Source organism: Meriones unguiculatus, chromosome 3, assembly GCF_030254825.1.
Source record: "Meriones unguiculatus strain TT.TT164.6M chromosome 3, Bangor_MerUng_6.1, whole genome shotgun sequence".
NCBI lineage: Eukaryota > Metazoa > Chordata > Mammalia > Rodentia > Muridae > Meriones > Meriones unguiculatus.
The window spans coordinates 96,998,001-97,022,639 of NC_083351.1; the positions used below are offsets into that span (position 1 = coordinate 96,998,001).

Below are 24,639 nucleotides of genomic sequence, written 5' to 3' on the forward strand. Positions count from 1 at the left end.
ACAACAGGGCTGACTGGACCTAAGGGTGACCAGAACTGACCAATTATTTTAAAAGTTAAACACTTCTTCCAATCCTAAATTGCCAAGAAGTCAACCCCAGGAGATTCCCACCTTGTGTCTTTTAAAAACCTAAGCTCTTTGTCTCCCGGTGCCACTCCTAGCTGATCAGCAGGGGTGACCCCATTGCAATGGTTAAGAAGAGTGAGTCTCTTGCATTTTTGCATCAATGGATGATTAGTTTCCTGAGTTCTCTTCATATCTTCTTATATTTAGGCTCTTGCTGGGCCTAACAATATAAAATAGGATAAACATACTAAAATCTATAGCCCTAAAGAAGCTAAATAAGAAGGAGGATCCTAGGGAAGATTCTCAATCTTTATTCAGAAGGGTAAATAGGATAGACATTAGAAGTAGGAGAGACAAGAAACAGGACAGGGGCCTTCCATAAGGGGCCTGTGAAAGACTATACCATTCAGGGTATCAAAGGAGATACTGAGATTCACAGCCAAACTTTGGGCAGAGAGCAGGAAATCTTATGAAAGAAGAAGGAGACAGAAAGACCTGGAGGGGACAGGACAGCCACAAGGAGACCAACAGAGACAAAAATACTGGGTCTAGGGGAGACCGATACTCCAATCAAGGACCATGCATAGAAAGGACCTAACCCCTTGCTCAGAAGAAGCCCACAGACTGCTCAGTTTCCAAGTGGGTTCCCTACTAAGGGAAGCAGGGGCTGTCTCTGACATGAACTCAGTGGTTGGCTCTTTGATCACATCCCTCTGGGGTGTATAGCCTTGCCAGGCCACAGAGGAAGATGATGCAGCCAGTCCTAATGAGACCTGATAGGCTAGGATCAGATAGAAGGGTAAGAGGACCTCCCCTATCAGTAGACTAGGGGAGGGGCATAGGGGGAGAAGAGGAAGAGTGCATAGGAGTGGTAGGAGATGAGGGAAGGGGGCTACAACTGGGATACAAAGTGAATAAACTGTAATTAATTAAAAATAAAAACTGAAGACATTTAGTCATACATATTGAAGGATGAATGTGAATCTACTATATATTTCAACACCAAAATGTACTGAGCATAATTCACAAGATAGAGTAGGTGGAAACAGTCCTTCTATTGAAGTAAGAGCACAATCAAATAGAACACTGAAGAAATTGCATTATTCAAAGTTAAATAGCTAAGGAAGTTGTAAGGACATTTTCCTAGATAAGCCCATCAAGCAATACAGATATTATATGGTCTGACAGTCGTGAAATTATAAAGTAGCCAAGCCTGGAAAAGAGAAGGTTAATTGTGGTGTGAGATTGGATGAACACCAAATATGTAATTTTTATCCTAAATACAGAATTTTGCTTTGGAAGGTACAAAAAGATGTTACATAACAAGTAGACTGTCTGCACCAAGATTAAATAATATAAACTAAGGATTTGAGACAGTGTATATAAAAGATAGGTATATAAAAGATATTTTTTATATACCTAAAAGATATCAAGTCTTCATAATAAAATTCAGGTTCACCCATGAATATCAGAAATGTTGCTGAGGTAACATATGTGTCAATGAATAGATATTAAAATTACATATTTCTTTTTTTGCTTGTTTGCTTTTGGTTTTCTGAGACTGGATTTCTCTATGTAGTCCAGGCTGTCTGGGAAATTGCTATGTATACAAGGCTGACCTTGAGCTAAGAGATCCACCAGCCTCTGCCTCCCAAGTGCTAGGATTAATGCAGTGGGTCACCAGGCCTGGCGATAACCTAAGACTCATTCATTTATAAGATTAAAGTACCATTGAGAACTGAATGAAGAGAGACAATAAACAAGGTATGAAAATGGAAGACTAACAATTACCCATGATGAGGAAGTTCACTGAATCAGAGCTCATAACGAAATACCCAGATCGCGAGTCCCTAAAAGACCAACAGGCTTTGAGTCCGATGTAAAACACACGAGGGTCCTTTATTACAAACTCGAACTGGGTGGCTGCCCTTACAAAAACAAAGGGGCAAGCAACCCCCAACTCTGGGGGAACAGGGTTTTTAAGGGGTCAAAACGCAAGCAGGGAAGTGTAGGTCTTGGCGTTACAGGATTGGGTGAAAGGGTCTCTAGGGGAGCTGACCTTTAAAATGATTGGTTTGCTTTTAGGCGCCAAAAGTGCAAATGGTAAGGTCTGGCTAACTGGGGGAAACCTGACCCCCCCCCCCCCCGTAAGTGCAGGTTAGGCTGTAACAAGGGGGAGAGGGAATTAACACATTCCATGGGCTTTCTTAGGGCCTATGTGACCCTAGTCACACTCTAAGGTTAATCTGGGTAGGGGACTGCTGCTGGACCTCTGCTCTGAAAGGACTGTGATTTTGCCCCAGTCCCAGGAATTAACTCTAAGTTTCCGAACCTCTCAATAGCTTTATTTTACCCTCTCCTTATATTTTTTTATTCATTTACTAAAATATACAGGGTATATATGTAAAAAATTATTATAGGCAATGCACACTTATAAATTACAGAATATCACAATGCAAAGTAAAATAAATCTTGAATCCACAGAATTCTGAAGCTTATTGATGAGCTGTTAAGCATTCTCCTAGTTGCAGTTTTAATCTTTATATATCCACAAAGGACATGCACTTTAAATCCTTAGTACTGAGTATGTGATAAGAAAACATTTTTAAAATTTTTCATCATTCACAAACAGCTCTTAGGATGATTTTCATTAACATGAGTATGAAAGAAACCCATGTATTTACATTTTTTACAATGACTTCATACCTAGGTCTGTAGAAAAGTGTACAAACTTTCAGATGCACACAAACAGTGTGAAGTCTGTTACAGAACTGTTCAAAGGGACTCCATTTGCCTGAGTTTTATTCAACTGCTCCGAGCTAACGAACAGTGCTGAGAAAACATCATGCAGCCTCACCTGCAGCTATGGAAGACCCACTGTTTTACAGCATAAAACAAATTGTTTGAGTCTGTTATTTCAGGCTGCCTCTGGTATGAGTGATTGTGGTTTGGCTTTATAAACCTAACGAAATCAGGGCCAGAAGGTCCTAGAATGAGCATTCTATTCCCTGACACCAAAACCAACGTAGGACTTTTGGACTCCAATCAGTTAGGTGAAGTTGTTTTCTCTTGTCCAGAGTCTGGTAACTGAAAAAATTCCTAACAGGGACTCCATCCCTGGTCATTGGCTCTGCTTTTCCCTACCCAATTCCCCGAGACAGGGTTTCTCTGTGTAGCCTTGACTGTCTGGACTCACTTGGTAGACCAGGATGGCCTAAAACTCACTTTGATCTGTGTGCCTCTGCCTCCTGGGGCTGGTATTAAAGGCATGTACCCACTCCTGGCTCCCCTTCTAACAGTAAAGATGTTGAAATGCATGTAAAGAAATGCATGACAATTTTCAATTAATTCCATGCCTTATGTCATTTCTATGGATGCTGAATGAATAACTGAATAATCTATTCAATGTATGCTGTCTCAGCTATTGTTCTGTGCCTTAGGTTTTACACCTTTTTCTGACCCTCACCATGAAACAGGGAGTCAGGCCACTATTTGAGCTCAAGTTGGAATTGAGGTGACTGGAAGCTGTGAGTTCCTCTGTCCTGCCTGTGTGCAATGAGGGGTGCCAACCTTCTTTCTGAGGCTGTATTACTGATTCTCAGAAACTCCATGTCTATTCCACTTCAACTCACACATGCCCAGCACTAAGCTCCCCATTATGGTCTTGTCAGGAACCTAAACCTAGTCAACACCCAGCCACAACCCCCAAGGGTACTCAGGTGGGTGGAAGTTGAGCTACGGAATTTCACTCACGGAACCATGCACAATAAGGTCCATGTAGGGGACAGACCTTCTCTACTGCAGAACACAAGGAGGCTGTCGGAGCAGAACACAAGTTCACTGCTTTCCCACCAGACCAGAGCCTGCAGAGTATATTGCTGCAGCCCGCCAGCAGAGTTGAATGGTTCTTGAGTTGGGAGTGAGGATTAAAATCAATAAACTAGCACACAACACACAGGAGACTTTTTTGAGAGGCTCCAGACTCAATCAGCCACCAGCAGCCTTAGCAGCAGCAGCCTGACTTTTTTATTGCAGAGAACTTTTTAGCCAGAGTAAAAACAGCTCAGAACAATGGGTTAAATTTACAAGGAGTTGAAGCAAGAGGCGTGATCTTCACAAGCTATCCCACCTGCTGTCACAAACAAAAGAAGATGGACTTGCAAATTCTTCCCTGACTTCAGTGAAGGCCTGGTAAAAGCAGTCTTTCCCCTGGGATTTAAATATCAAAGCAGCTGCCAGATCAATGGCTCCCAAAAGTATATATGTTGTAGAAGATTATTTGTATTTAATATTGATCCATATGATTATTAAATGCACCAGTTGTTATTTAACACACTGTTATAGAAATAAATGACACAGAAGCCTGTTAGGATTTTTAATAAGCCTAATAAGGGATAGGCAGATATTATCCCTCTAAGTTATCTTGTCTGCTCCCCAGGACAAATCCGAAATACTTGCACATGTTTCCATTTAGGCTACTTCTCCCCATCATGCCAATCCTCAGAGCAAGCTCTTGGCCATGTGTTTGTAGTTCACACTAACCCATGGCAGCCTCCTCTTTTCTCCTTCTTCTCCACACTTCTTTCTCCCATGAGCCTTCTGTCCCCCAAGCCTCTGAACCTTAGCTCCACCTACCTCTCTTCTGCTCAGCCCAGGTATAGGCAATTTTATTGGCCACTCAGGAATAATTTGGGAGGCAAGGTTACACAGCATCACTTGGTGTGCATGAGCATTTGCTCATAGAACAGTAAAGATCTCAGGGGACGAACAATTAACCCTTGAATACATAGCACCTCCAGATAACAAAAACAATTCTCCTTTTCTGTCTAAAAAAAAAGACTATTATTTTTTTTAATAAACTCCATACAGTAAAGACAATTATGAAACAATCAGGAAAACTATTAGGTTGTCCGGTCCATATGCATCTAGCAACTTAGGAGAAGGTACTTACTATCTATCCGATCTTGATGAGTCTAAAGTTCTGTACCCGAACTATTCTCTATCATATCTTGTATTTCTCAACCTTTTTAGACCTTAAAATATTTTCATAACTTCTAAATGATGAAGGTTAATTGTAAGACTATAACTACCTAGTCTTCACCCCCATCATAGACTTCAGAAGGGATAAAATCATTACCTGAGTAAGAAGGAAGTACAGGCAAGCAGCTTCAAAAACGAATAGAAATGACAGTTTGCTAACTAGAAAGTCACCCAAAATATCTCTCTGTAACACTGGAACATCAGCTTCACCCTTCCGGCCTAGTATATCTGACAGGATTTTTCTTTTCTTCCTATTTACAGGTAAAATAGAATTCTCTCTGTCAAATCTGATATTTGTCACTTTAGATTGAATCCAGAACTTTTTCTTTCCTACTGACATAATCGGAAATCATCTCTCAAAACTAACATAGCTGTTGTCCTCCAGTTTACATCCATCATTTTTTAGATTGAGTTAATTTAGCACCCCGATCTTTATCTAGGTCTGCTATATTTTGAATTCACTTAAAGGGGATGAATAATATTATCAATTTTCATTTTGATAAATTAGAACAAGAGTGTATGGAGTTTAAATATACTCTTTAACAGATATATAATAATTTTATTGAGACAGGGTTATTTTTGCATAGCCAGGGATATCTGGATTTGTTTTATACATTAGGCTGGCTTTGAGCTCACATAGAGCTTATCGTCTTTGTCTACCAAAGTAATGAGATCAAAGACATATATTTAAATAATTGTTTTAGTTAAATTATAAAACTAATTAATTTTCAATATTCTGAATTTCCAGCTCTCTTGTGGGAGGCCCACATGTAAAAAGAATGGTTGACTGCTCAGAACATACATTAATTATTCATTTTTTATTGACCAATAATTCTTAGACTTTTTCCCTGCCTTTGCCCTGCCACCAGGATTGTATATATATGTGCATATAGGTGTATGTTTGTGTTTGGTGTGGCTCAGCCCTAACACACACTGTTAATCCAAAAACTTTCTGTACACAGGAGTATATAGTTAACCCTAGAGACAGAGCAAGAAACCAGCTGACAAGGAGTAAACAGAGAGTAAGGACATTGAGTTGAAAGGTATTTAAGATAGTACAGAGAAGGAGAAGGGGCTTTTGGCTTTTTCCTTCTGGGATGTGAGCTGAATAGAAAGGCTTTCTCCTCTGGGACATATCTGAGTAGGAAGATCAGCTGGGTGCTCTCTCTGTATCTCTGAGCTAGTAAGTTTGCACCCCAGCATCTGGCTCTTGAGTCTTTATCGGTAAAATCAGACGATAGGGATTTTTATTTTAAAACAATATAAACGGGCCTTTTCTTCTCATCTTTCTTTCTGTAAATAAATTTCATTTGTACTTAGCATGACTGAAACACAATTATGGGCACATTAGCAATATTTAGTCATTTACAAGTTAATGGCTATTAATGTTTAGGTTTTAATTGCACTTGTTTTAACAGTCAACATTAAATTCGTAATCTTAAGATCTGTATCAATAGTAAGAACTACACCTATAACGGTTCATGACTGACAATCATGTATCCACTAATCAAACACATCACTTCTGCTGAGTGAGTGCATGTGGGTTTGGTCCTTATTTCAATATGCTGCCAAGTTTCAATGACAGGATAGTTGGAGTCATATGAAAAACACTGTTCTGAACTCAAAGGAAATAAAGGATTTCTTTATTCTAAACCAAATATGACTAATAATGTGTTCTGTTCCCTCTTTTTGAGGAGGAAACAGTAATGACCATTTGCCCTAGACTGGTACCAATGTAGACCAGTTCACCAAAGTCCAACTTGTTAGAAGTGTGAGTTTATGGAGCTTCTTACACACTTGGGGGAGATGATATTACAGAAGTTTGGGTGACCCAACAGGGAAAACAATAGTAACTTTACCACAGCCTAGATTTCAGGTTCAGGGCACCTAAAGAACCAAGTTATGACATGGTAACAGTTTCATGAACATTTAAAGTTACACAAGAAAGAAACTCATTAATCCATTCAAGATTCAAACACATTGCTTGAAAACACTGTTGCAGAGGTTACAGCAAAGTGTCTCTGGTTCTCTGATGACATTCTTAGCATTAGTGCTGTTTAAAGTTAGATGTTTGTGTTGACATTCCAAAATAATTAATAGTCTGCATGATGGATTCTTTTAAGATCTAAATTGTTAGCAAAGATTTTGTCACATTGCACACACTCATGGAGTTTGTATTTAGAATCAATCATTTGATGTCTTTCAAAAGACATTTAAAAGCTGAAGAAGTGTGAACTTTAAGAACTTTGTAAGATTTTTCTCAGTATGAATTACCTTGTGTTCAGTAAAGCCATAAAAATTAACAAAGGCCTTTCCCCATTCCCTATACTGGTAGAGGTTTTCTTCAGACTGATTTTTTTTTTTTTTTTGATACCTTCAAAGGGGTAAAGAGAAGGTAAAACATTTGCCATAAGCTTCGCACTTGTAGAGATTGCCTTCAGAGTGAATTGTTTGACGTCCTGTAAGGGATGAAGAAGTGGAAAAACATCTGCACATGTGTGGGGTTTCTCTCCAGTATGAACTGCCTTGTGTCTCCTAAGGGCTGCATGATAACAAAAGACTTTGTGACATAATTCACACCTGTATGGTTTCTCTCTGGTATAAGTGGTTTGATGTTCCTGAAGTCTTGGAGAATGAGAAAACCTCTTTCCACATTCTTCAAACTTGCACTGTTCACACTTGCAGGATTTTTTCCTCCAGTATGAGGTGTCTTGTGTCTCTTAAAGTTTTCATAATTACCATAATAATTATGACATTCTTCACACTTGCATGGTTTCTTTTCAGTACAAATTGCATGAAGTTCCTGAAGGTGTTGTGAACAGTAAAATCTTTTACTGTTCACATTCTTCACACTTGTAGGGGTTCTCTCCAGAATGAATTCATTGATGTTGCAGCAGCACTGAAGGATAGTAAAATGATCTTCGATCTTCGTCACATTTGTAGGTTTTTTTTTTTCATGAGTACGATTTTTCTCATCTATACAAAGTGATGAGCGAGTACTAAAGGCCTTATGACATTCTTTACACTTGTAGGGTTTTTCCCCAGCATGAAGTGTCTGGTATAGAGCTGGAGAGATGGCTCAGTGGTTAAGAGCACTGTCTGCTCTTCCAAAGGGCCTGGGTTCAATTCCGAGCATCCACATGGCAGCTTACAACTGTCTGTAACAAATTCCAAGGGATCTGACACCTTCACACTAATGCATGTAAAATAATTTTTTTTTAAAAAAAGTGTTGAATGTAAAGTAAAAGACTTATTATATTCTTCACACTTGTAGGTTTTCTCCCTTTATGAATTCTCTGGCACTGAATACATAATGAATTATGTGTTGATGGACGTTAGAGGTTTGTGGTGACACCCCAAAATAATTAACTTAATAGTCTGCTGTATGGAATCATTTGAGTTGGATGAGATCTGAATTGTTGCTGGGCATGGTGGTACACACCTTTAATCCCAGCACTTGGGAGGCAGAGGCAGACAGATCTCTGTGAGTTCAAGGCCAGCCTTGTCTGCAGAGTGAGTCCAGGACTACTAAGACTACACAGGGAAACCCTGTCTTGAAAACAAACAAAAAACCAAAACAATCTGAATTGTTAGCAAAGATTTTACCATACTGCACACACTCACACAGTTTGTATTCAGAATGAATCATCTGATGTCTGTTAAGGGCTGAAGAAGTATAAACATTTTAAGATCTCTGAAGGACTTCTCTCCAGTATGGACTGCCTTGTGTCGAGTAAGGTTATAAAGATTAACAAAAGCTTTGCCACATTCCTCACACTTGTGTGGATTGTTTTCAGAGTGAATATTTTGATGTCTTTTAAGGTCTGAAGAATAGGTAAAGGCTTTGCCACACTCTTGACACTTGTAGTGTTTCTCTCCTGTGTGAACTGCCTTGTGTCTATTAAGGGCTGATTGATTACAAAAGGCTTTGTGACATTCTTGACACTTGTATGATTTCTCTCCAGTATGAATTATTTGGTGCTTTTTAAGGTCTAAAGTACAGCAAAACATTTTTGCACATTCTTCACACTTGTAAGATTTCTCTCCAGTATGACGTAATTTGTGCAAAGGAAGGTATGACGGCAAACAAAAAGTTTTACCACATTCTTCACATGTATGTGCTTTCTCTATAGTGTGAGATCTCTTGTGTACAGAAAGTTCTGCATGAGTACAAAAGGTCTTGGCACACGGTCCACATATGTAGGACTTTTCGCCAGTATGAATTCTTTCATGTCGCTTTAGTTTTGAAGGATAGGCAAACTTTTTGTCACACTTTTCACATTTGTGTCGTTTCTCTCCAGTATGAACTATTTTGTGCTGAATCAAGGAAGAATTACTAGAAAAGGCTTTTCCACAGACTTCACACTTGTACAGTTTCTCTTGACAATGTATTCTTTTATGTTTCATTAAGTCAAAAGTTGAGTAAAACATTTGGCTACATCCTTCACATTGGTAAGATTTCTCTTCCATATGAGTTAACTTATGCTGAATCATGGACAATTTAGAAGCAAAGACTTTCCCACATTCTTCACACTTGTAGGATTTATCTCTAGAATGAACAGACTTGTGCTTGATAAGGGTAGAGAGCTTAGAAAAGGCTCTGCCACATTCCCCACACTTATAGGGATTGTCTTCAGAGTGAATTCTTTGATGTATTTTAAGGTCTGAAGAATAGGAAAAAAGTCTGTTGCATGTGTCACACTTGTAAGGTTTCTCTCCACAATGAACTCTTTGATGTTTCTTAAGGAATGAAGGGTCATAAAAAGCTTTGCCACATTCTTCACACTTGTAGGGTTTCTCTCCAGAATGAATTCTTTGATGTTGCTTCATCATTGAAGGATAATAAAATGATCTGCCACATTCTTCACACTTGTAGGGTTTTTCTCCAGTATGATTTTTCTGATGTACAGAAAGTGTTGAGCGAGTAGTAAAAGACTTATGACATTCTTCACACTTGTAGAGTTTTTCTCCACTATGAAGTCTCTGGTGTACAGAAAGTTTAGAGTGAGAACTAAAGACCTTAACACAGTCTTCACACTTGTAGAGTTTATCCTCTGTATGAATTTTCTGGCGTTGAATAAATAGTGAGTTACCATCAGAGACCTTGCTGTGATTGGTACAATCACTGGGCACTGTTCCTGCTGAGCAAAAGTTGAGATATGAGCAAAAGCTTAGCAACATTCTTCATACATATAATTCTTATCTTTATGTATGGAGATGCTTACTCATACATAATTACCCTTAAATAAGAAATTTTAATATACTTCAGCACCTACAGTCAATGAGCATAATTCAGACAACATTAGTAGATGAAAACAACTGTAATAAGAGCACAACCAAACAGAACACAGAAAGAATGGAAAATGGCATATTATTAAAAATTAAATAGCTAAAAAAGTTGTAACATCTAAAATTATAAAAACATTATACTCTAAACTCTTTTGCTAACAGAAATGAATCCATTAAATACTATAGGTGTTATATGGTTAAATAAACATGAAATTATAAAGTAACCACACTTGGAAAAGAGTAACTTTATTGCAACTTTGTGAAAATAAACTTTATAGGGCCTACAGAAATATTCAATTTTTATCCTAGGTAGAGAGTTTTATTTTGGAAGGCAAAAGGACATGCTGCAAAACAAGTAGACTGCCTATAAACAGTCTACATACATCTTAACAATAATACATCTTAACAATTTAGGGTGGTATTTTACATCTTATATCCATGTCATGACAAGAACTATGTTGATAATTAATTGCATACCTTTTATTATTACAGATGTCTTTATATAAAGGGCATTCTTAACTCTTATTCTGTCCTCTAATTATACTCTTTGTGATAAAACAAGGTACTGAATGAAGATGATCTGTTGGATTAATTCAGATTCTGTATGGTACACCATAAAGGGATGAGAAGAGTGAGGGAATCAGTTTCTCCATGGACTGTATTTATGTCTAAAGTTTATTTTTTTATTAAACATCTTCAGATCAAAAACTAATTTTTAGGACTCAAATTATTAACAGGGATAAATTACTTTCATTTATAGAATCTCATAAAAGATTTATAAAATCTCATAAAGGATTTATAAAATCTTCTAAGAGTCACAACGAAGATAACTAGGACAGGACAGTTAATGATAAATCACCTAGTGAGTGATTAAAAATCCTTAATGTCACCAAATATCTATTTGTAGTCATGACAAATACAAATGTAATTCATTTGCAGAGAGAGTATTAGAGGGAGAGACCAATCTACACCTTCCATTATATAGGAGTCAATACCTGTTACCCAAGTTAAGCTTAAGCCAGGTAACATAAAACAAATTTAAAGTCAGCTTAAATTTTGCTTAATATGGAATAATATTAAAAAATCAGTTATACTTAAAAAAAAAAACACCTCGGTTACTGAAATAGAATGCTTGAATAAAAAGGGATTAAATCTACACTACACTCTCATGGCAAAACACACCCAGGATCAAATAGCACACTTACCCTCTGAGGGGATACAGACCTATCAGGGTAACTGCCATGCTGGCTCATTACAGGCTAAGAAAGCAGGGAAATAGGACTTGCCAGCATCTGCTTCTCCTGTCTCCCTGCAGCCTGAAAGCCAGACCAGGAACTCCTAGTCCTTATCTGCAGGGAAGATGAGTTACCCCTCATGTCTCTCAAGACAGAGGGGTGGATTCTCCCTGCTGAGGAGGATCTTAGACTCTGCACACACAGCCTAAATGCCTCAAGCAATGGAGATGCTCACTACAGTTACTCTATATTCCACGACCCCTGAACTTATAGCTGTGGATGATGCAAACAGGGGAACCTTATACCTGAGCCTGCCACTCAAAATGGTAAAACAAAAACAAAAACAAAAACCCTACATGCTAGTTCAAATGGCCATGCCTGTCCACTGGCTTTGACTTCTCTTAACAATGCTAATCCCTGAGCTGAGATGTCAAAGCCTGATTCTGTAAGCATCCTCAGCAAAGTGTGAGACAATATACGACAGAGGCTCTGCCAATCAGCACAGCAGGCTGAACTATGGGCACTCATTTCAGCTAAGCTGCACGTGCCACCTGTGGACCCACCACAGCCAGGAACAGAAAGCAGTAAGGCCTGAAGATGTGGACTGTAAAAGGTTACCCAGAAAACTCATTCCGAGTAATCTTCCAGAGATAAGTGGGATTCTTCAGCCCAGCGCCCATTATAAACTGGGAAAACAATGGGTCTATATATACATGGAAGAAGTTTAAAGAATTCAAGAGGAGATATTTAGAAGAAGGGACACGGTCTCTTCCTCCCTTTGGAATCCCAGTAATATTAACCATAATGCTTCCTTCAGGGCTGGCCATGATGGTAACCAAGGACTATACTATGAAACAAAATACTTTCCTAGCTCTGATATTCTGAGAACATTGAGTTTCTAAATAAAATTATCTGATTTCTTGACTGACTTATGCCGGGTATATCTAAGGAACAGTTAGTCCTTGTGAAGGAAATATTGTCCTGAAAAAAAAATATATATATATAGACCTTTACAACACTGTAAAAGGTCTAAATCTATTCACTGCCATGAAAGAGATGCCATCAGTTCCTGCTACCATAGCCTGTTTGGAGGTGATCCAAGTTGGACACCTTACAGGCCTCATAAGACCATTCATTCTTCTCTTCCAAGATCTAATGGTCTGGCTATGCCTGTTTACCTGGTTGTATAACTTTGTTGAAAATAAAACAGCCTCTGTTTAGTTAGTGGACCAATTGGCCAATACAACCCCGCATGAAACAAGTCAGTGCTTAGTCCCTTTCCTAAGACCAGTGGGGAAGGAACTGTCCACAGAAACTCCTGTTTATCTGAGTTTAATCCAACTGCTCCTCACTCCCAAATTTCTTTAATCAACACAAATGAAACTGCTGAGCCTTCTGCCACTGCCTGGCTCTAGGTGATGGAATTGTGGGTTTGGTGTATAAACCCAGCCATTCGCATCTCAGTGTAGAAATGTATCTGGCATGAGCCTGCTTTCAACCCCAGCAAATAAATGACTTTTAGTCTGACCTCCATTAAGTGGCATTAACCCTGAGTCACACATTACAATGGAAACAAAAAAAAAAAAAAAAAAAAAACAGAGAGAGACCTTTGGAGTCCCTGGGAAAACAAAAGTCCGGTCACTTGCGCAAAGCTTAAGCGACTTAAACCACAACATATATCTGTGAGATATGCTTTTCTCACATAAAAAACGTGAAGAACAGACTGACCTACAGAATTATTCTCATATTATCATGTTTCAAGACACATGAGAAATCCTGTCTTTATATAGGATCTTTGCACCTCAACTCAGTTTCTGACCACCTACTTCCTACAGACCTGAATTCACAGAAGCTGCTCTTTGTCTCTTCACACCGGCCAGCCCTTGTTCTTGCTCCAGAAATGTCACCAGATGAGGCTTAGAGCCAGCAAGACCTGTTTGTAGGAAAAGGGAACAAGATTGTTAAGTGTTCTTATACTAGGAATTGACATGACCCTTCCAGTACAGCGTGCATAAGGAAAGAGACGATGCATTAATGACTGCAGACAATTAGTTCCTTAAATGGTTTCTGACAGGTATACTATAATACATGAAGAATGTACAATGTACAGATTCTGAGTTTCATTTCAAGGGAAAAACAATAAAAATGAATTGTCAATCACTTTAATTAACAAGTGTGCTCCATGCCTCATGCCATTAAATTTCTAATAATGAAGGATGTACACTTAAAACACAGACAGGTGAAACACACAAAGAGAAAAACAATGATATTGCGCTTAGCTACGGAACAACCTGCCTCATTTATTTAAAAGGACATAAAACTCACCACTGAAACACAAATACTCCCACAAGATATTGCACAAAGTGGGGAAGCTACATGTGGATGGTGAGATACAAATTCACTATAGATGCAATCCTCACCCAGGAACACAAGGTTGCTGTAATTCTCCAACATCACATCCCTGTACAAATTCCACTGAGCAGGCTCCAGGCATTCTTTCTCTTCTGGGGAGAAATCAATGGCCACATCCCAGAAGGACAGCATTTCCTGAAATAAAGACCAATGAATGCAATATAACTTTAATTAAACCATTAATACTCATATAAATACCAAGATGCACTGGGCTGGATACTTCTCCTGTCAACGTGGCACTAGCTAGGGTCATTTGAGAAGAGAGAAGCATAACTGAGAAAAAGTCTCCTGGAGACTGTCCTGTAGGGAAACCTAGGGCATTTTCTTAATTGGTGACTGATGTGAGGTAGCACAGCACACATTGGTGGTGCTCACCCAAGGCCGGTGGTTCTACATGTATAGAAACGCACAAGAATGTATATTAGTGCCATATGCTTGCACTGTCGATATACAAACATACATACATATATACACACACCTTCACTGCTCACAGGAGAAAGTCATGGTATGGAAGAAGGAATTTCTCAACACTTAATATGCACAATCATGAAAGTGAAATGAGATGAAAACACAGATTCTGATGCAGTGGCTGTGGTTGCAGTCTGAGTTTCTGAATTTGTACAGAGCTCAGAAGTGATGCAAATGACAGTGACAAGAAACCTGAGATGGGGCAGGCAAAGGGAAGAACAATACAGAAAGAACTTGGAAAAATAAAGATGTGAACACGATAAAAAAAAAAATCACCAAGTAGAGGACTAACTCCACCGTTTGAGAATTCAAACAGACATCACACTGATCTTTAGTCAGTTTCCCTTTCCAGGTACTGACAGGTATTGACTGACGTGTTTGTGCTATAGCTAAAGCATGGTTTGTGCATAGAACACCTGTGTTATCAGTGTGCCAGGGCTAAGAATTATATTTGCTGATGCTACCATTTGCTCATTTCAAAATTTTCTAATTTTAACAATTTACATTTATCATACCTTATTGAAGAAAGCCCCAGGACGACCTATGAGAATGGTCCATGTTATTTTGCCTTTTATTACTACATGAAAATTACCAGCAATTTAAGTATTATTGAGGTATTTTGTAACAATTTCATGGGTAAGCTCCGGATTGTCTTTCTCAGTTGTGGTACGCTTATCTCCTCAAACACTGTGTTCCGAAGGGGAGGAGAAAGAGAGGGGAAATAAGAGCTGGAGCCATGAAGAGAGGACCAGGAAACATCAGGAGAAATGAACTGTGCCTAGGATGTGATTAAAAATTTTGATCTGCCTTTCCAATTTGTGATTCCATTGCAGTACTCTGGGGCTTGAGTGAGCCCTCCCCTCCTGAAGAATTGAAAACCTCAATACTTGTCACCCAGGATTGGAAGGAAGTGTTTTCTGAAGGTTTATAGCACACACCGACCAGGCCTACAGTTGAGTCTTTCATTCTAGGAGGCAGAGGACAATTTTTGTCAGGATCTGCTGCAGAATTAAATGAAAGTCCTCGTTTGTCTGCAGCTCATCAGACCACTCAATAAAACAAAGGGATTAGGACCATCTGGAAACAGAAACCAGTAAATGAAAGAGACGTCAGGAGCTGAGGAGTCCCAATTCCATGTTCCTGTCATCACAGCATCACCTTCCTCATCATGATTAACTACATCTCTTCAAACCTTGAACCAAAACAAAACCTCCCTTGAGTTGCCTTTGTCATGTACTGTGACACAGAGATGGTGAAGGCACTAGAAGAATGAAATTTAAACTATACTTCTTTCCATCTTGTGGTCAAGCACAAAACAACACCATGTCCCACGCTTCTGAAATGCACACTACATACTGCTTACACACACCTAGCCCTCGGGACACAGGATTGTGAACACACGCTGCGCTCTTATCACATTGCTCTTGGGCACCTCCTGCTCTGTATGATCCCAGCCATAGACTCCTGATGATGATGCAGGCTGAGGAGAATTACAACTCTTTGCATTTATCAATGACATCATGAGACTTATCTATCTCTTCGTGAAACAATTTCCAAGTTCACCCATATTGTCACAACTGACAAGACTAGTTTGTTTTTCTGAAAAACTGTACAGTGAAAGTATACTTACATCATTTCCCTTCTCTCCTCCTTCCAAACTTCTGTCATGTCAGTCAACACTCCCATCTCAAAGGCATGGTTTTCCTCTAATTATTACTGTTACAAATGTGTGTATAGACATACACTATATAAATATGAACAGCTGATTCTGTTCAGGGTTGTCTGTGCATGTGTTTGCAAGACTGACCCCTTTGCACTGGATAAATAGTGAGTGGGTTTCTCCTCAGGGCAGAAAATTCCCCCATTCTCAGCAGGTCTTAGGTACATTCCACCTAAGAATGAGGCCGCATGGGAGTCCCATCTATGGAAATCATGAATATTAATGTTGTCACTGTTCAGGCAGTCCTCTGTCAGGTTATCGCTTCTCTACCTTGGAAACATGCAAAGCACCTTCCGGTACTATGACATTCATCCTGAGGTAGGAGGCTTCCAGGTCAGAGTCAGGTGATTGTGTCTGAAGTGTGTGGTGTTCTCAGCACTAGGAGGAGGGTGGATCCATGCTCACAAGAGTTTGGTTCAACATCGCTACTAGAATGATGACCAAAAATGTCTTGTAATAAAGGGCAGATTTAAGCAGCAATGAGACGACAAACACATCTTCAAATCAGAGAGCATGGAGAAACTTGGTGAATAAAACACCATTTAATTGCTCAAGAGATAAGCACCTGCACTGTGTTCACAGCATCTTTGTACCTAGTAGAGCACTTTTTTTTTTTTTTTTTGGCTTTTACAAGTAGGGGAAAAAACAAACAGCAACACAAATTCAACTCTTGTATTATTTGTTTTAACTATGAGAACTCCAAGAGAACAGAAAATTGATTACCATGGAGAATGGTAACAGCCCAGAGCAGAGTGAAGATGGAAAAATGTCACCAAGTTTTGGTCTCTCAGAAAGCTAGAGGAGGTTTCCACTGGAGAACTAACTGCAAGGCTCACTCCCTATTAGTGACAGCACAAAGGGACACTGTTCTATACGGAAAAGTAGCTGCTGTCCTGAGGATGGCGGGTAGAAGACCTTGAACAGGATAACTTCAGAAGGAATTTTACTATTGATGCCATTAATACAATTAATGGCAAAATCCAGGAGGCATTAGAGAATTGCAAAATTCACTTTCTATGGGGAAGAAATACAAATAATGTCTGACTGAAGGCAGGAATACTGTCACTCATTAAAAATTACTACTATTCTCATAATAGTTGGGAGGTGGATATACTACTCCAAATTGCCTAGAGGCTGGTCCCAAAAGCAAGCCTAGAGCAAGAGAATGGACAGAGGAGATGTATTAAGAACTCTTGCGGCTCCTGTCAGTGTCCCTCAGACATACCTTTTCAGAGAGGTCATACAAAAGTCAAGACTAACAGGACATCGGAGGAAAGTAAAAGAAGATGCAATGAGAGAAGGGGATTCCTGGTCAGGTTCAACACCAGTGACCCTCCATTCAAAACCAGCCTGTCTACACACTATACAACATAGTGCTTGAAACACACAAAACACACAACACATATCACACATCAAGGAGAAGCAAGTACAAGATCTTTGTCCCAGGGCTTTCCTCACACAACAGTGGCATGAAACGATCATTGATTTTTGTATAAAGCCACCACGTTTTGAAACACTATGACTCAGAGAGTGGAAGTCGAACCATGAAAAAAGCATGAAAGACCAAATGTAATGTCCTTTTTGGAAAACATGGATTATATAGTCAGGATTATAATTTCAAACTAAATATCGAATGCTTTGCTCTATACATTAGATGTCTAGATGAATTTGTGGATTTTAAAGAGTCCATGTATTTCCTGAGTCTTAAAGCACCAGTAAGTGGAGAACATCCAATAAAGAGTGGGGACCTGCACTCTGATCCAGACGAATTATCTGTATATAGATCCTGGAAGGAAGAGAACAAGTGAATGCAGATTTTAAGAGAATTGTCAGGGCAACCAGACACCTTCCAACTCAAAATATGTCAATGATAATGTTGCTGCATTTAATAATGACTGTGGAGGACACAAGGATAGACACTTTTACAAGAGAAAATGAAAATGTAATGTCTGTGCTGCTCACGTTGACTCCTTGCACACACGTTTGACTCCTGTTCAAGTCTTTTGTAATTCTCTCCATGGGCCTGGGATATACTCACATACATCAGCAGGAACTCAATGTCATCACACAGCACACCTCCTCTCCAGAGTTCAAGGCTTGACATGGCTAACAGAGCAAGGCTCATGCATGAGATGTAAAGACAAGTAACTGCTTCCCTCATATGAAAATACAAAAAAAGAAGCTGGGAGCAAAGAGCACCACACATCGAGGGGAAGTGGACACACACCTGTGCAAGAGGAAGGAATCCCACACTAGCAGTTTGCTTTACTGGGTGGAGATGGCAGTACCATGTGAGGGACAGTGGGGGAAGTGGTTTTGTCCTGGCTAAGTGTAAGAAGCATCTGCTCACAGCTGAACCTCCGGTGCAGGGGACAGGGAAGGCATCCCAGCTGCAGCTGCAGAAAGGACCCAGGAAAGTGAACCACAGTGGCCTGCAACAGTCAAGAACTGCAGAAAGGGAATGAAGAAATAATGGAGTGTCAGTGTAGCTGTGGAAGGAGCAAAGTGGAAGATTCGGTGAACACCAGAAGAAAACGTCAGGAGGTCATGACAATAATAATACAGATTAGTATCTGACAGTAGTGAATTCGCTTCAAATAGGAGGAATATTCAAGCAAGAATAGAAAATTTTTCCTCACACAGTAAATGCAAACAAATAATCTATTCAGCAGAATTCAAGAGTAAGTTAGTGAAAAAGTTAAAATTACATGTGGAATGAGTCAACACAAGTTAAGCACACATAGGTCTTAAGTCAGCAAAGCGCTGAACGTATGGATTTGTCATGGTGCTCACTGTGAGACATGAAATAGCCCACAGAAAGTATTTCTTACGCTCATCAAGTATGTTCAAGTGTTTTCTACCACAGACTGGCCTTGAATGTGCTATGAAGTGGGAAGGACCCGAGGGTCCTGTCTTCTCCTCACAAATGCACAAATGACAAGAATGTTCCTCAGAGTAGGCTGAAGTTCTATCACAGGTCTGGTTACTTCAAATACTGTGACCACACACAAGTCTGTGCTTCCTCACCCTGCTGACCTGACACAAAAGTCCCGCACCATAAACAAGTCCATGTGAGCTGGTGTCCTGCTCCTAGGGCGCTGCTCATGGACCAGCTCAACAATTTAAGGCCAGATCAAGACATGCTGACACAAACGTTGTGGCCAAGCAGACACCTGACTTTTTTTTTTTTTTTTTTTTTAAGTTACTCAGCCTTAAGTTAGAGATGGAGAACCTTTCAAAGGTTGAAGAAAATCCAGGCCTCAAGGTGAAGCTGGGTGTCAGCTTGCCCACTCGGTGGAGCTCCCCTCTCTGTGTATCCACTGCATGTGTGCTCTCGCTGCCCTAGTCAAAGCTGTTCTACAGCTGCCTATTCTGACAGTTCTGATTGCTGAGTTCCAGAATTTCCCACAAGCGACCTGTTGTGCCTCAGAGTTCTCTCTGTAAATTCTCCAAACGGCAGAGAAAATGAACACAATCAGACCTCAAGGCCGTTACAACAGGCCGGCTACAGAGCATAGAGGGTCCAGAAACCCCATTTGCTCTAAAGATACTGCGGAATCTGACCGCGTCCGAGTGAGAAAGGAGCAGCCCGTGAAGCACGTGACCCAGCAAAGCAGTTCAGTGAGCTCCCAGCCCCTCCTCAGGAGCAGGCAGTCATGTGACCGTCAGTAGCTGGCAATCCCGGACCTGGCACTGTTATCTACCGCACCACTACCGGGCAGCTCTGCTGTCCAGAAGCCCAAGGCGGGCTCGAGCTGCACGCGGCGTCACTCAGGGAACAATCCCAACCGCCCGGTTGCCAGCCCTGACCTGCCATGTCACGTGTCCCAGCCAGTTCAGCCCAGCACCCCAGCAGCTTCTTCCGCCCGCCCACCCGGCCCAGGTCCGCTCCCTTCAAGACCGACCCCGCACCCCGCACAGTGCCTCAGGCTGCGCTGCTCCCTGGACCGACCTCCATGTCAGAGACGCGACGGGAAAGTACAGCAGCACAGCTCACCCAACTTTAAGGCACACGCACTTGTACAGAAACGGAAGCTTTTTTGGGCTTTCCTGGACGGCTCCTTAAGACGTCACAGTCTCCTGAACTACGTATCCCAGTAGTCTGTGCGAAGTTACTACCGGAAATACGTACTGTGGTTTTTTTGTTTTGTTTTGTTTCGTTTTGTTTTGTTTTGTTTTGTCGTTTTGTTTTGGTCTGTTTCCCTTCTCTTCTTCGGTTGGTGGTTTTGTTTTCCCGGTCTTGGATTTGTGTCGTTTTCATGGTTGTCTTTACTCTGGTATTTAGCCTAGGTTAAAGCACCTGACTGTGATGTAGACTTTGTCTTAATACGCAGTACCACAAATAAATAAATAATGCTTTTTCCTCCGTAGTGACATTCTGTGTGTGTCGTGCATGGATCAGACTCCACCGCTTGAAAACAGTTTCTGTGTGAGTATTGAAATCCATACACTGTGGGAAGTGGGTTAGGGGCACATTTGCGTATGAATCATTAAACAAAAATAAAAGTCCAATCTCCGACATTTACTTGCGCAGAACTACAGAACTCCCATAATCCATCCCAGGATTTTTTTCAACCTGTCTTTTAAGTCCCTTGAAAATTTTTCAAATATTAATGTGTTTTTTAAAAAATCCTTTTTCGTGGAATTGTTTACTAGAATCTTACCGCTCTCCAGTTGGTTGTTCACAAACTCAGGTGTTTATATACCACCAGCCATTGGGTGTTTCTTTGTTTGTTGTTCTTTTAAAATTTTTTAAACCTCTGCTCCATATTCCAAATGGAGGGACTTCGCTTCGGTAATAACAGAGGTGTGTGTAATGACCACTCACCATTTGTCCGTTGTTGGAATTTACTCTGTAAAGGTCTGATATGTCTTGTTCAATTTTCTCTGCCTTCTGTGATCCTGAAATTGTTCCTATGGGACAGTAAAAATTGAAAGTCGGGGCAGCTGCTTTGAACTTATCTGAGTTCTTCAAATGAAGACACAGAAATGTTTTTTTTTTTCTAAAATAAAAATATCTCAGATATCTCAAATGAGCTTATTAGAATTTGACAATCAAATAGCTTGCAATACACTGTAACCTCTACCCTGGATGCCTCTCAGAGTTTCACGTTCATTTCTTCTTAGCTAAGGCAATCCATTTCTCTACATCCCCATAGACTTTAATAGTCCCAAGACAGTCAAGTCATAATTCAAACACTTGCTTATCCCACAGTGCTTACAAGATTACTACTTCAAGAGTAATGGAAGAGTGGAAACGGGCATATTCCAATAGACAGGACTAATCATCTAGCAAGGAAAGAAAAGAACAAGATAGACAGAAATGTAGTGGGAAACCCTAATCCTGCACCATCACATGCATTGCACCTGAGGTTCCTGAAAAAATCATCTGGCTCCGAAGAGCAGAATCAACACCAACGTCCGTCTCTGTGGCCGGAAGCAAAGACACCCCAGTCTGGCCTTTTCTAAGGTTCTACCATGAGTATATGGTGAGGTTCCAATTCCCCTCAGTGGTCACCTGCATTGCTCATGCATTGTGACCCCACAAGGACTGTTAGGAGGGACACTGTACATCCCACCAATTGCATGGTGAAGCACTTCACTTCAACAATGCTGCAAAGCTTCATGTTGACCTACATGTTGCTCCTTAGTGCCTCCTAAACCAGTACAATGCAGTAGACGGTACTGGCAAGTTCTGCTCCCGTCCCTATAGCAGTTTCATTTGTCTATGGGTACTGGCCCTGGAGAAAGCAGGAAGCCTTCACCTTTCAAACGAGATTGCATTTTCACAAGACATATTTCCATGGATGTGCTCTAGGCTCAGAGCATGTTTAATGTTGGCTCAGTACAAAGTACCAGGATTGCCCATATTGGAGTGAGTCTCCCCAACGTAGTACAGCAGATTTTCCATTGCCTAACTTTAAAGTCACTGTGGTGTTAGAATGAAATGACATCTATAGGCTCATACAATTGAATGCTTGGGTCCCAGGTTGGTGGGAACTGTTTAGGAAGGATTAGGAGGTGTGGCCTTGTCACAAGAGGTGAGTCACTGGGGTGGCCTTTGAGGTAACAGAATCCCATGCCCTTTCCAGTTAATTTCTCTGCCTCCTACTGGAGATCAAGATGTAAGCTGTCTGCTCCTGCTCCCGGACCAGGCCTGCCTGCCTGTTGCCATGCTCCCTGCAGAGGACTTTTCAGCTCTTTAACCACAAGCAGCAAATCAAACTTCTTTATGATGTGTTCTTCACTGCAATTAATAAGACCCTCAGTAGGGGGAATTTCCAATGTGGAAGAGAAGGTCTGTCTGCTGACCTGAGAGCAGGTTCTGGTGACAGACAAAGCTTCCATCCAGGCCCCTGTATTTGTGAATCAACCAGTTTAATGCTGTTTCAGACAGTTTGATTGACAGGTGAGAACAGAAACATAGATGACTCAAGGCAGCAACATCAAGAATACAAATAAACCTCAGTGGATTCTGGGTTAGAACTCAGGAAAGTTACATTCCTTCTTTAGAAAAGGCCAAATTCTGCTCTGCCTTTCTGTGGTGTCCTGCTCATTTTCAGGCCTTTGGCTGGAAAAACCAGTTTTCCCAGATGCTCTTCCTGGGACCATTTCTTGTGGCTGTTATGTGAAGTTTTGCCTTCAGGGTGTGTCTGACACTAGTCTGCTTCCACTCTCTTTTACAGAAGCAAGAACAATTTTCCTAGAGACAGAGCTTTGAAGCCACTTTGTTTTGTGGGAGGATTTGTGCCTCTATCCGGGACTTTTCTCAGGTTACTTTTGATTCTGTGCTCCATTTGTGGTATGTCATTACAATGTGAGGGCTTCTCCTCCAGGCCTGGAATAACGAAAAAGACTGAAAATATATTTACAAATACCTAGACCATACACCTGGGCTCCTTTCCTGATTAGCTCATAACTGATAACGTAGCCAAATGGCTGGTTAACTCTGCTCATGAACCATGCATCTGTCCTCTTTCACATTTCCTGGGCAAATCTCACATGCCTGATCCATCCCAGAAGAGGTTCTGCCTAAGGAATGTCCCACCTTCTATGCTACCCTTTCCCATAGGGCATGGGTTCTTTATTGACAGGTGAGGCATCCATACAATACAAAAGCTATTCCTTCTATACTGGGGTGTGGCAGAAAAAAATGCATGTGCAAACATAGGATTTAAAGCGTGAAGCTTAGATACTTTCTTTCCCATCTAGTCTAGAGGTTTATTCAGTTCTCTGTGTCTTATCTAATGTGTCAACATTTACATGTAAATACTTTTTTCTTCCAAGTCAATTATAGAAAATATGTGATGTGTTGTCTTTTTAAATTTTTACCCAAGTCCTTTGACTGGAAGATTCCTTGGCTAACTTTAATAATGATGGATAACAAGGAACCAAAGCAGCTGTGACAACTGTGTATAGAGAAGGGAGGACAGGGAGGTTGAGGAAGTCATTGCTCATCTTTCCTGTATTGCACTCATGGCAAAGCCAAGTGTAAGATACAAGGTGGGTCTGACTGCAGCTCATCTCTTGGTACCATCCCTGCCCCTTCTCTAAAGTTACACTGATGCAGGGCTCCTTAGTGCTCAGCATCTGAGCCCATCTTGGAATCTTCTCTTGCTCCCCCCTGATGACTTCCCAGTAAGATGCTGGCCCTCTGTAGACTTTATGACAGCCTGAGTTCTGTGCTGTAATCACTGCTAAAAGAGGTCAAGATAGGTTATGTCCAAAACCAAGAGAGTTTAAAATGATCCTTATTGTGGGAAGAATTCAGTACAGGAATACTGTGTTTGATTCAATCTCCCCTACAGTGCCTCACCTCAAATTACTTCATATTCTTAACAACAATTACACTCCAACGTCTTGAGCTTTCTCTAAATTCTTCATTCCACTTAGTTCTCCCACTGTGTGTAGGGGTTTAGGACAATTGACTGGAGACTAGAAGCGTCTTAGATTGACTGTTTCCCTCAAGTGTCTTAGCTCTTCCACTCAGGATGAGACATAATGAGGCCCTTAGGCCACCACAGTTGTGGCATGGTTTTAATTTGCACAGATGTTGTCCACATGGTATTAGCCACTGCATGATTATGAATGAAATGGTCCTGACATTTTAGCAAACCCTTTTTCTCTGGAGACTGCCACTGCATCTGGCTCTGACCATCTTTCTACCTCTCCTCCCTCAGAGGTCCCTGAGTTTTGGCATTAGCAGAGAGGTGTAGGTGTGCGATTTAGGTCAGTACTCTCTACAGGGTATATTATTCTCCACACTCTGACAAACTGAATCTGTGTAGTAGTCTCCATCTCCCACACAATTAAACTTTCTGGTAGGCATTAGGAGGTGCCTGAATCTGTGGATATAAAGACAAGAACTTACGTTCATTTAGTTACCACTCATAAGAATACCAGTCTTGG

General features: G+C 40.6%; 1 protein-coding gene across 3 annotated transcripts; it reads right to left on the reverse strand.

Moving 5' to 3' along the window:
- Nucleotides 1-1,939: 1,939 nt before the first annotated feature.
- On the reverse strand, nt 1,940-20,335 carry LOC110541249 (zinc finger protein 58-like). Of its 3 annotated transcripts, none has more exons than XM_060380374.1 (4): nt 20,183-20,335; nt 14,051-14,177; nt 13,468-13,563; nt 1,940-10,244 (listed from the first exon to the last, which is right to left on the reverse strand). In XM_060380374.1, exons 1-4 carry the CDS (start codon nt 20,186-20,188, stop codon nt 8,752-8,754), a joined length of 1,722 nt encoding a protein of 573 aa, XP_060236357.1. In that variant the 5' UTR covers nt 20,189-20,335; the 3' UTR covers nt 1,940-8,751. The 3 variants fall into 3 exon arrangements, with proteins under 3 accessions (XP_060236357.1, XP_060236356.1, XP_060236358.1); XM_060380373.1 differs by having other exon boundaries at nt 1,940-10,247; XM_060380375.1 differs by lacking the exon at nt 20,183-20,335 and adding an exon at nt 18,581-20,079 and having other exon boundaries at nt 1,940-10,247.
- Between the last annotated feature and the right edge of the window lie 4,304 nt (nt 20,336-24,639).

Bases quoted from the DNA above. Each gene is read 5' to 3' on its own strand.
- LOC110541249 (XM_060380373.1), bottom strand. The intron at 13,564-14,050 runs GTGAGGATTGCA...TCCTACAAACAG, and splicing joins CAGCAACCTTGTGTTCCTGG to GTCTTGCTGGCTCTAAGCCT. The intron at 10,248-13,467 runs GTCTGTAGGAAG...ACTTTTGCTCAG, and splicing joins AGCAGCTTCTGTGAATTCAG to CAGGAACAGTGCCCAGTGAT.